This window comes from Crassostrea angulata, chromosome 10, assembly GCF_025612915.1.
Source record: "Crassostrea angulata isolate pt1a10 chromosome 10, ASM2561291v2, whole genome shotgun sequence".
In the NCBI taxonomy this organism is placed as follows: Eukaryota; Metazoa; Mollusca; class Bivalvia; order Ostreida; family Ostreidae; genus Magallana; species Magallana angulata.
Window position 1 is genome coordinate 18,774,656 of NC_069120.1, and position 13,380 is coordinate 18,788,035.

Consider the following 13,380-nt stretch of genomic DNA (forward strand, 5'->3'; position numbering starts at 1 on the left):
TGAAATACTGTTTGATTACTGTCAGCATATTACATTTGGCTGTATATTCTTTTTAGTGCTTTTGGCGGAATGCAGCTTCCACTAAATCGAGAACATCGCTAAATGCCATGCATGTATGTACAAGAACTGTCACATTCAGGAATACGCTAATTCAAATCCACGACAACTTGTTTAAAAACTATATTCCACCAAATGTCATACACCATAAATATACATTTAATATGTTTACAGTATACAGTGGAGCCTCACTTATCCGGACACTTTTGTCCCCAGGCCAAATCGTCCGGATAGGTGAAGCGTCCGGATATCTGAATTGTGATACATGAATATACCTTTAATATTTATGGAAACATAACTCATAAATTAATTATACAATGAAATATTTTATTTTGATAGCCATAAGCACTACAAAAAAAGTTTAGATTTTTTTTAAATTAACAAAACAAATTATTGTTAAAAACATTATTTAAGGTATGTTTTTTCCACAGGAAACTTAGCACTACAATGCAACACATGTACATGTACATAACAATCACTGTATTAAACCGATAATTTCATTACATTCACATAACAAAGCGAAGAGAAGAAAGTCGGTGTTCCACTTTACGCTGACAAATCTTTTTCTTCAAGATAGCGGTGATCGCAACTCTCGCTCTCTTGGCCGGTGGTGTTGACATGTTTGAAGCTGCTCAACATTTGATGATTGAAAATGGGTGAAAATCTGTATATATACCCTTATTGATATTTGTCCAAGCTATTTTTTCATTGACAGAACTTACCCAAGCTAATTTTACGTATCCATCTATTATAGAGTTAATTGCACCCAAGCGATTTTTACAAGTAGCGTGAACACTCATCCACGCCATGTTTGGCATAAATTATTATTACACTGTTTATTGAACACACGCTATAAAATTAATGTCGATACCCTGAACATCCCAAGCGGTCTTAATAACTATCGTAAACAGAGCTCAAATTATCAAATATTTCATTTCAATTACGTTTCAAAATGAATAGGCATACGAACGATCTAATCACACTACGATTAATAGAATTTTAATTCAATCAATAGATGACTTTTTTAAACACAAATTAAACAATTTTCATGACATTTTAATCAAACAATAACAGTTCATAAGTTAAATGGCGACAATTAAACATGTCGCATCCATGGTTATCGTAATATCCTCGGGCGAGTACATAGCGTGACACAGGTGACCCCGATTACCGGACGAAGGCATTGTTTAAAACCAACAACCAGTGTCAGATGTTTTTACACCAATTTGCACTTCCGCATAAAAAACTTTTGTGCCCCCGAACACTTAAATGTGACCGTCCGGTTAAATGAGGTAAAATTTAAAGGAAAACAGTATTATGTGGTAAAATTTGACCGTCCGGATCCGGAACGCGGAATTCCGGATAAACGAGACAAATTATTGTGTAAAAATTCCGTTCCCAATAAAAATCGACCGGTAAGTGAAGCGTCCGGTTATCTGGCGTCCGGATATCTGAGGCTCCACTGTATCACTAAATGAATATTTTTAAAAAGGTCTCTCTTTAAAAAGAAAACTGGATAATTTTTTAATATGCAAAGTAACTGATAGGCAAGAGATATAGAACAGCAGTAATTGTACCAGGCATTCAGAAATCCAAACAATAGTTTTGATTTAAATTTTTATCCTGATTATTCAATTTAAAATCATGGTCTATTTACATTCTAACACTGCACTTTTTGTAAAAGCAGCATATTAAAGACAGCATCTCTTGTAAAAGACAACTTCAATTCTTTTGGAACTATCAAAGTGTATTCAATAAATCATAAGAATAATCAAAGCACCTTCTTTATTTTCCAGGAACAGTTCTCCATACATCTGCCAGTATGGGTGGTACAACACATCCTTCAGAACTGTCCACTGTTGGGGAGCGTTGGGGTACAAGTTGGCCTGATAAGCTACCCCAAAACTCAGGATAAACACCAGCAGGATCAACAGGAAAAACATTAGATCAGTCAACTGCAAAAATAATACATAGTCTTTATAAGTCACCACACATGACAAGGTATATGGACCTTAAAAAAAGCAGAAACCAAATACAGTTGAACTTTGAAATCTCGAACACTGATATCTTGAATACAATGGATTATTGAGGTGATTTTAAGTCCCAACCCCTTATTTTACCGTATTTTACCCTCCATATCTTGAATACTTTGATATCTTGAAGTTTTAAAACAGTCCAATCTAGTTCGAGATAACGAATTTGGCTGTACTCTTGTGTTGATATTTAATTAAAGGCTATATTTTAACTGCATACGGTACATGTGATATGTACCGGCGGTATGCAAAATGTACCAATTCTCTTTTACCCCTTTCACAAAATCACAAGACACCAAAATTCAAGGATAATGAAAATTTGTAGAATATTTTGAATATTATATCATTGCACTAAATGTTGCTGTTTTCCTGTTATTCTCGGCCGCGAGACAATGAAAAATATCACCTGTGACCTTTGTGAGATTTTAATTCAAACTTTTTCTAGAGAGCATTTTTTTTTTCACTCAACCTACAAAAAGAATCTTTAAGGAAGTATGGAACACCTCCATATTGTGACGTATTGTCCGATCAAAATGAACAACAAAATCAAGTTTAATTTCATAAACCTAATCTTTCTCAAAATTGTTCAAAAGCAGCTTAGCACAATGGGTTAGAATGTTAACTACAAATCTGTAAGTCATGAATTCGAATCCTGCTGGGGCTTTTTGTAATTTTTACCTTTCCAAAAAAATTTTTTGGTGCAAATATTGTAAAATTTGATTTTGATTATAATACTGTGGTTACATCAATATTCGTTGAATACCAATTTTCGTTGTTTAGTTGATCCACGAAATTAAAAGTTCATCGAAGTGCAATTTTTATTAACATTTTGTATTGATAAGGTCATTAACCACGAATTTACGTATCCACGAAACTGTGATTTTCACTTCATCCACAAAAATTGATACCCTTGAATATTAATGAAACCACAGTATCAGGTGTCCCATACCACCTTAAGTTCATCACATGTTCCTTAGATTTTGTATCTTGAGGAAATAATGTTCTGCGTTTACTTACATATATTTCATAACACTGCAAAATCTTACCATTCTAGAGATCATAATGACTTTAGGCCCAATATTTTTCTCTGCATAGAAAAAGTGCATGAAGCGGATGAAATACATTCCCAATGTCAAGCTGTACAGCATGCGGGCCCAGATAAAGTCCTCCCCATACAGCGAAAGTCGCAGAATGACCGAGGTAAAAAAGAAAAGGTACATCAGGAAGTCAAAGCGGTTCCACACGCTGCCATACCAGCTCCGAATCTTGTACCACACGGATCGCTGATCCCTGGTTAAAACCTACACCAGATAATAAAATGGAGACACTATAGCATCAGTATAGCCACATATACTTAGACACATAAAAAAGCCTTCTAGACAAAACTATCAAGGAATATTTAAAGTTCATAAAAACACACTTTTTATGATCGCAAAGATAATGACAAGTGAAAAGCTGACAATGTGACAGCAAACCGGGTTTTCTTTTATGTAAACTGTATCCATAATCCATGTCAACCCTTATCCAGTGAAATGGAGTACCCTACATGTATATGCAACATTTTGCCAAAAAATGACTAAGTTCAAAAGCTGGTATTTTTTCGATAAATTATCAGAAATCAAAATCCTAGCAATATGCACACCTCTGATATATGTACAATTGATCTGCAAAAGAACAACTTCCTATCTTGAGAACTGTAGGAGGAGTTATCCGTACAATGAGGGTACCCTATATGCAATATTTTGCCAAAAAATGACTAAGTTCAAAAGCTGGTATTTTTTCGATAAATTATCAGAAATCAAAATCCTAGCAATATGCACACCTCTGATATATGTACAATTGATCTGCAAAAGAACAACTTCCTATCTTGAGAACTGTAGGAGGAGTTATCCGTACAATGAGGGTACCCTATATGCAATATTTTGCCAAAAAATGACTAAGTTCAAAAGCTGGTATTTTTTCGATAAATTATCAGAAATCAAAATCCTAGCAATATGCACACCTCTGATATATGTACAATTGATCTGCAAAAGAACAATTTCCTATCTTGAGAACTGTAGGAGGAGTTATCCGTACAATGAGGGTACCCTATATGCAATATTTTGCCAAAAAATGACTAAGTTCAAAAGCTGGTATTTTTTCGATAAATTATCAGAAATCAAAATCCTAGCAATATGCACACTTCTGATATATGTACAATTGATCTGCAAAAGAACAACTTCCTATCTTGAGAACTGTAGGAGGAGTTATCCATACAATGAGGGTACCCTTTTGGCAGCGGCCCGCCCGCCCGCCATCCGCCCGCCCGCCCGCCATTTTCACCATTTCAATAACCGGATTTTTCCATTGGAAAACCCGGTTAATAAAACATGAAGTATTACAATACAAATATAGTGATTTTAAATCAAACAGATTAATTTACAAGTAATAATGAATAAATATACACAGGGTTCAACATTTGAGTGTAAGTTTGATTAACAAAATTAATCTGTGCCTTTTAAGTATGTTTGATCTAGTAAAAAGTTTATAATAAATACTTCAGAGGTCAAGATTTAATCTGACACATTGCTTTCACTTGAGTATCTTCTACAAGCATACATGTGGCTTAGTTGGTTCAATTATGAATTTCAAAACTGTGGCTACAGTTTGTGATTGTAAGGTTCAAGTCCACTTGATTTTGTCTTGCTTTTTGTACATATTTATTCAATTGCTGGAATGTGGAGACAAAGAATTCAAATGTACTTTGATCGAATTTTTGATGGACAAATAAAATTGCCTGCAAACTATATAAAGTAAACAGGCACTAGTCTGACTGGACTAGTGTAGAGAAAAGTTACTGCCCAACCCTGATACAGTAAATGTATATACCGTACAGTTGTTTATGCAAATATATCTGACTGCTTTTTACATTTTACCTGTCTGATTTCTTCTATTGCACTCGTGATTGTGTATATCCATGAGAAGATCTCCACAAGGGAGGGGGCACCATTCTCACCAATGGGATGCAGGTCAGTCAAAACAAAGAAGGAAAACATCCCCAGAAACACAATGTTGGCAAACTGTATAAAGAAAAAATATCTGTCATCTTAAAAAAAAAACTTTAAAGGTTACAAAATACAGCTGCTTTAAATTTTGACGCAAGGACATGTTTTCAAGTCTCTGTAATTACAAATCATATAAACAACTAAATAAGAATATGGTCAAATAATTTTGTTGTTGTACAATTGAAGTAATAAATTACCATTGCTGTTGTAAACTTTGTTACTGGTGCAGTGTAAAAGAAAAAAATGGCACGGAAAAGGTTCAAGCCCCCACTCTCATCATGACCACCTCCAAACAGGGTGACAGTCTTAAACTTTTTCGTGAGGATCTTTTTTTTGGAATCTTGAATAGGAGCCACCTTTCCATTTGAACTTGTTAACTTCTCAGGGCTGTCTTTGCACGCAGTAAGGTCGTCTTCTTCCATCTTTAAATCCTCTTCAGTGGAATGAAGAGGTGCTAGATCATCGTATCCATCACGTATCGCTTTCTTGTCCACAAATTTTACGGCAGGTATGAGGAAAGGTATTAATATGGATGCCACAATCTGAAAACAAATGAAGAAATTAAAAATGGCTCTATGATAATTCAATAAACAAAGTCAGAGTCTACTGAACTTAACTAGAGGTACTGTGAGCAAGCTCACAATTGATACCCCCCGCTACGAAAAAATCATAACTCAAGTAGTTTGCTATAATTGTAGAAACTGATGGATGCTATCTATTTAACCATCCATTTTCTATCAGTAACAACTGCTCTATTTTTTTTTTATTAAATTACTTATGCTAATATGAGAACACAAATCAATTTCTATTCTTTAAATTTCATTTTATTTCAACTTACGGTAACTGTTGATGCATGAAGACATTTGTATCCGTATGATATCAAACACAATTATTCTTATGATATCAAACACGATTATCCACATGTCAAGCAGCCATTAAATGTTTGAATTTATGGTATACCGAGCTTGATACTTTTACCGAATAAAAATTTCCACACATTTTTTTTCTTCAAAAAAAGATAAAATACATCTGAGCGGGCAATTTTCAGTGGGGCAGGCAGGGATAAGAATGTTACAATTGATTTAATTTCACCTTACACAAGCAAGCAAGCTTCGTATCAAATTTTACCTTTTAATCATTTCCATTCATGCAAGACATGACACATATAAGAATTAAGCATTTTTTAAACAATGACTTTGAACTTGTCAAAATGACCTTGTGTCAAGGTCATGACACACCATCAGGTCATGTGAAGTAAGAACTTCCAATGTCTCTCCATAAAAAAATATTGACTGGACATGAAATATGCACTTTTTCTGCCAGTGCCCTTGACCTTGCCCAGATGACCTTGGGTCAATGTCATGACACACCATCAAGTCATAAGCAATCTTTGTTTGAATATGAACTTCCAATGTTTCTCCATAAGAAAGATATAGACCGGACAAGAATTTTGGACTTTTTCTGCCAGTGACCTTGACCTTGCCCAAATGACCCTGGGTCAAAGTCATGACACATCCTCAGGTCATAAGCAATCTTTGTGTGAAGTAAAAACTCGCAATGTCTCTCCATAAGAAAGATATGGACTGGAAACGAATTTTGCATAGACAGACAGATGGACGAATAAGGTGATTCCTATATGCCCCCCCCCAAAAAAAATACTTTGTTTGCGGGGGTATAAAAATATGAAAACATTAGTTATAATAGAAATGCAGTGAAGTGTTACCTTTATACTGGAGGTGTACAGGGCCATGTGTCCTTTCCAGATGGCATTAAGCTTGGTCTGACAACAGGTCTGGCCCATGAAGTCCATTAAGTTGTTTTCGTCAGCCAGGCAAAAAAGGGTGGTGTTGCCAAACTCACTTAGTTCCCTGACCAACAACTGGTGGGACAGGTAGCGGTTCTGTAGGCAGCAAATGCTAAGGATCTCTGAGGCCAGCTTCTCAAACTCTCTGAAATCAGTCAGACCAGTATAGCAAATACAATATAAGGAGCCAAGATCAATAAATGTATTTCTTTTAACAAATGATAAGTTTAAATAATTACAAATGACTGTTTCCTTATTCATGACAAGACATAGTTTGAGATGCTGACCATCTCAAAGGGCCGTGCTTAAATTATGGACAATAAGATGAACACTTTGCTATGACCTTACCCTATGAGTTTGAAATTTACCAGTTAATTCAACTAATTGCAAATCCCCAACTTACAAGCATTCTTTTGCTTTAATTTGAGCAAGATTAAATTAACTTCGTGTCGGTTGACAATGGTTTTCTTGGAGTGTCAATTTCAACTTTTACCCTCCCAAACAGGCACTATTTCTATAATGGCAATAGCTCACCTAGGTGACTCAGGTGACCCAAAAATTAATTATCTCTGAACTTACGAAGAGTTTTGTTCCAATGTAAGACTGAGTTCTATCTCTTCTTCATCATCAGCCACTTTAGACAAATTCTGCAGCAAACAACTAGCAAACAAAGCAGCTCCTAAAGGATGGAGATACATGTAATATTGATGAGACAATAGGCTTTGATTTTTACTTTACATTCCATATTAAGGGAAAATATATGATTTTATTTCAATTATTAACAATTTTGAGAAAAGAAAATGGCATAATATATACAAGAAAAGACCATCTTAACGCAGTGAGAAACGACACATAAATGTTAAAACATCAGTCATAAAAGATCCGTATTGTTAAATAAAGGAGGACATTTACAGTAGGAATTTCTTGTGGTCAGGTGGTCTAAATATCAAGTTCTCATCCCTATATTTGACTAATTTTGAGCCATACTTCAAGTACTAGATAAAGAGTCAGAAAAAATCAAAAAACACACAATTATCTGTCCTGAATTTAAGTAAATTTAAGTTCATCCAAACAGTATTGATTTTTATTATCCACACTTTTTTCCTGGTTGCGGTGCAGATGCAGCCAATTTTTGTTTCAACGTAAAGCACTACTGTGGTTTCATCAATATTCGTTGAATACCAATTTTCGTGGATTTCGTTATCAAGTTGTTCCAGGTAATCAAGTGTTCATCGAAGTGAAATTTCAACTAACATTTTGTATTGATAGGGTCATTGTGATTTTTACTTTTCCCACAAAAATTGAATACTAATGAAAACACAGTAATCAGTAAAATAACCTTTTCTTATTACATTTCATAAGACAGAAAAAATCCTACCAATATGGTCACTTCCAATCCTCCAGAAGAGTTTAGCAAGGCTCATGCGGTTCATCAGGACGGCCCATATAAACAAGTGCTTGGCAGGGTTCTTCAGGTTTCCCCGCCATAATATTTTGGATTTCTTCTTAGATAATTTCTTTCCTTTTCCCACTATAAAATGAATAATAAAATAATCGAAAAAAAGAATATGGTAAAATGACAAACAAAATACTCTCAACTATGTCTACTTTGATCTAGGAATGACTGAATACTTACAGTAATCGTGACAGGGCTCCTCGCTCCTTGGAATGTATCCAAACACCACCTCTTCACCAACGACATCAAACTCATTTCCTGTCAACATTACAGCCAAAATACCCGATATCAAAGAGATTTCATTGTGGACATTAACTTTTCACTTTGATAAACCAGTAAATTAAAAAAATTTTCAAAATTAAAATAATTATGTTCAAAATTAATAAATTTGAGATACCGGTTATATGATCTAGAACAGAATGGTTTTTCTCTTTAACAATACATGTATTAAAATACAATTCATATAGATATAATAATTATAACTCTCTTTCAAACTAAAATTAATACATGTGTGTTTTTTTTGGGTAATGTTGTAAAAATGTTGGTGTACTTTAGAATGTTCACCAACATCAAAACTTACCTAAGTACATATTCATGGCCTCATCACCAAGGAGATGAACTATGACCTTTCCAATGTAGTTTAAAAGGTCAGGTTCAACTCCAGTATCCTCTACCTTTTGACAACACAAATATGCACCCCATGTTTGCTACAAAAAAAATTTATTGTTACAAACTATATTAATTTTATGTATACATGAAGTCATATCCAATTAAAAATCCTACACTATTATCTTTACTAGACACAAAATATGCAAAATCAAATTGATAATTCCTAAATTTGTCTAATTTACAAGGTAAACAAAAGAGCTGATCGACCGAGATACAATCTGATGCACAGTTTGATTCCTACAGAGCTTCTTTTCTTTTTGGCCCTCATAAAAGTTGGTTTTACAATTAACATTAATTTTGTCATTAAGATCATAAAATTCTATGCACTTAGATTTATTTATCATTACTGATAATATGTCTTACGATGCGATCATTGGGGCGAGCGCAGCCTATGATTAAATATGCATATATGTTGTAATAAATTAATTAAAAAATAGTATGATTTCACAACACAACCCCCCCCCCCTCGCCCCGGATATCAAAGGTCGAGAAAGGCGAAATTTGCGGAAATCACTGGAATCCGCTTTAAATCTATTTAAATTTAATGTTAACATTCAAATGAGTGCAAGTTACAATAATTATTGTTCCATATCTCTGAAGAAATGTACTCATTTGTTAGCATTTTTGTGATTTTGAGATGATTTCAGATTTTGATTATCAATTTACAATATTTAAATTTGCAAGTGTCTTTCTCTGTGATAACACTATGTATCGATTTTGTACTATATAACCCATAACTTCAAATGACACCAAATTGAAGTGCCAGCTGGGTTTGCTTATTCATATTTAAATATCTAATTATGTGATGGCTTAAAATTATATAAATATAAGTAATTAGGAATCATTCTTTGAATATTATGAGGTGATAATTTCGGTCAGGGCTATCAAATCTATCATAAAGCCCTTTGGGCTTCATGAAAAGTAATTGTGACGTCAAAGTTCACGTTGGTTTTGTGTCGTCTGGCCCTGATTATTGAAACTATGCATGGTAAAATGCTTTATACACCTAAAATGCATGACATTCTTGCAATTACACATTTTATCTGGTTCTCAAAAGTTTTACTTTGATTCTTGGGAGACAGTGAGAACGCCATTTGGAATATTTGGAATTGCATTGTGGATTGAAATTAACACGAAAAATTTTGTCAGATCAAATGTGCAAGAAAGTTACTGTGACGATTGTATTTGAAAGTGAACAGGGGTTAAAGGGCGATAACTCCGTTAATCTTATGTAATGGAATCAACGTTGTGTCACCAGTATATATACAATGCATGTATGTACATAGTCTTAATTCTTTTTTATTTTGCTTGTTCTTGTGAGAGTGTGAAATGGGAAACCATATTTACAGGGAACTACTAGACCAATAAAAACCATGGCATTACTGGGTCGAGTAACTGACGCCAAAAAAAATCTGTTGAATGAAAGTGCAAGTTGTCTGAATTTTCTATTCATGCCTTACCGATAAAGCTCGCTTTACTCGTTATCAATTTATAATTCTATCTCAATCTATGTTGGATATCATTATGCATGTATATAACACTTGAAAAACACAAAACTCAATTCAACAGATAAATTTGGTAAGAATATTGCTAAATTTAAGGAGGCCAACTTTAGTTTTCATTGTACATGTTTTTGCGCATTCTAGTATAATAATACAGTGGATTAATACTTCTGATGAATTTTTTTTCGATATCATTTAGAAAATTGAACACAATAAACAAAATACAGATTAAAATATTTAGATTTTTAGAGGAAATTTTTATTTTTTAAACGATTTTTCCATTATGCGGTAGGGGAGCGTTACTATTGCGCTTTTATGATGTTACAACAAAATGAAACTTTGTTGGAGAACGTTATAGGAAATAACATAAATGAACAGGTAAAAATTTTACACCATTGAAATTTTATACACAGAATGATGCTATCCTTGAGGACATTTTCCTTAGTTTTTGAAGGAATCCATTATACCAATCTTCATGCATAATGCTCCAAATATATAGCAAAATTTGGTGCATTTTAATATTTTGAAATGGCCCCCACTAAAAACCAGACGGTAAAATATAGTATCTTTTACATATAAGGTAGGAAATTATATTCTAATCATATACAACAACTTGAGAAAAAAAGCTATTGTAATATTTTTTTAATCGGCTTCAAAGTGCAAAAAATGACAGTTTGCTTTTTATTACTATAGTAAATGTACCTCTATTTTGAAATGGTTCCTAAAAAGAACCCAGACGGTCGATTTTCTGAAAACTTTGCAAATTAACTAGAGTTGGTTTAAATGACATATAGTTAAAAAATAAAGAGTTTTGTTTTTTGGCTTAGTTTTTCCGCAAAAAAACCCAAATCAGCCTCCTTTAAGGTTGTCAGTTACAAACATAGATTTTTAAGTCAATGCAATGTGATGAGTTTTATTTAAAACAAGATTTATTACAAGTGTTACAGAACCACAAAAATTTGGATAACATTTACAAGTACCTTTATCTTTCCCTGATTATATCAAAACATAAAGAAAACCATAAATACTATGAATTTCTTTATATGCATAAAATGTCTTATAAAAAAAATGTGACCATAATGAAAAACATTAAATTGATCTGCTTGCAGCATTCAGTATCAATTTGTTACATCAAGCACATAATTATAAGTATGTAAAATTTGGTTGCATAATACTACATAGTACATCCCCTTCCTTCATTCATTGAAAAACCAGTCAGTTCAAATTATTGAACTTTGCTCGTTATTATGAATAATTACCATACTCTAATCTGAGGTAATATCACCAATTTTGTTGATGCTTCCACATGCATCTAGCAAACATGTTTCACAAAATGATTTTCATACTTCCAAAAACTAATGAGTTTGGCTTTCCCATTCATATGATAAATTTAGAATAATCATGAAAAAGAGAAAAGTTTCAATGAGCTAACCCTCTGTCCGCACATGCCATACTGACCATGGGTTTCCTATGATGTCCTTCCTGAATCCTCACTTGTAACCATTATGTGAACTACCAGTACTCACCTTTAAATAGTTTATCCTGTTCATTAGCAACTGTGCAGAACCATCTGTTTTGTCATTAAAACACTGAAAAAAAACCCAGTCATCTTTAATTTGTTTTTTGTTTACTAAATATCATGTTTTAAAGACCATTGGAAGCGAAAATTACTATAAAAAAATACCCCTAGACATTGGTATACAAAAATATAAAGTTGAGAATGCATTCTGGAAAAGTAAATATTTGCCTGTCCTGTTCATTTCACAAATTCAGGGCGAAGACAATAAATGTAGAATTATATTTCATGATAACGTAATTTACAGAACTTTAAAACCTTAGCTCAGAAGTCTTACATTTGAGTAGAGGTTCCATAAATTGCGGATGTCCAGAAACTGGGATAGATCAATGCCATTCTCCAGGAAGAGTTTGACAAACTCCAGACGGTCCTGTATCAGAGCCGTCATCATAGCATCATCAAGCTTCAGCTCCTATCAAATTAAAGTTCCTGGTAATTTACAAAAACACCATGTAAAGCACTATCTAAATATTTCACCTCTCCTACATTAGATGTGACCAAAATAACATAACTAAGGCTTTGATTACAAAAATCATTTAGAAATAGTGAAAATACAATTCAGGTATTTTGTCCACTGGTTTTTGCTTTGGTTTGCAGGGGGAAAATGACACAAAAATATCTGATTTAAAGTAATCTTCCCATGTATGATCATGCATTACTCTAGCATATGTACAAGAAACTTATTTTAGATAAAATTTGGGTAAATTCTAAGCATGAATTACATCACAACACCTTTATGTATGTAGCAAACAACATCTTCCAAATTAATACTAGTATGGTATTTCATAATTCCAAAATAAATGAATAAATAAATTTATCACGTTTATCTCAATATGCGGTGGATATCACTCATGGGATAAATTTTTGATATTCCACTGTGTGTTCTTACGCCACGTGACATCATAATTAAACAATACTTAGCTTTAGAGGATTAATGATGTTAAATGAAAAAGCAACAGAATAATTTAGTTGAAAAGTGTAGAGTCATAAATGTGAATCACTTAATGCTGTTTCACGAATTAAGAACAATATGTTAAAAAATCAAATACTTGTTTGCTAGTCTTCAAGGAACTTTTTTTTTTAGCGTAAGGTTGTTGATGTCTAATAACGAATGTGTTGTGCGGCTCACAATTACAATATTTAGAGAGAAGATTGAGTTTTAAAAAAATACGTTGAAAACATGTGATAAAAAGAATCTCTCATGACTTGCAATGGTATATGATTTTTATCCAACTCGTT

At 33.3% G+C, this 13,380-nt stretch overlaps 1 protein-coding gene across 5 annotated transcripts in view; it reads right to left on the bottom strand.

Annotated features, from left to right (window-relative positions):
- The window catches only part of LOC128165866 (transient receptor potential cation channel subfamily M member-like 2), a 30,216-nt gene that overhangs the window by 6,769 nt on the left and 10,067 nt on the right, over positions 1–13,380 (bottom strand). For all 5 annotated transcript variants that reach the window (XM_052830774.1, XM_052830775.1, XM_052830773.1 and 2 more), the window contains 11 exons: positions 12,419–12,553; positions 12,092–12,154; positions 8,975–9,101; positions 8,575–8,652; positions 8,317–8,469; positions 7,518–7,617; positions 6,858–7,083; positions 5,332–5,676; positions 5,006–5,149; positions 3,137–3,391; positions 1,838–2,012 (listed from right to left, as the gene is read on the bottom strand). In XM_052830774.1, the coding sequence (XP_052686734.1) occupies positions 1,838–2,012; positions 3,137–3,391; positions 5,006–5,149; positions 5,332–5,676; positions 6,858–7,083; positions 7,518–7,617; positions 8,317–8,469; positions 8,575–8,652; positions 8,975–9,101; positions 12,092–12,154; positions 12,419–12,553 (1,801 nt within the window). The remainder of the gene's footprint in view (positions 1–1,837; positions 2,013–3,136; positions 3,392–5,005; positions 5,150–5,331; positions 5,677–6,857; positions 7,084–7,517; positions 7,618–8,316; positions 8,470–8,574; positions 8,653–8,974; positions 9,102–12,091; positions 12,155–12,418; positions 12,554–13,380) is intronic.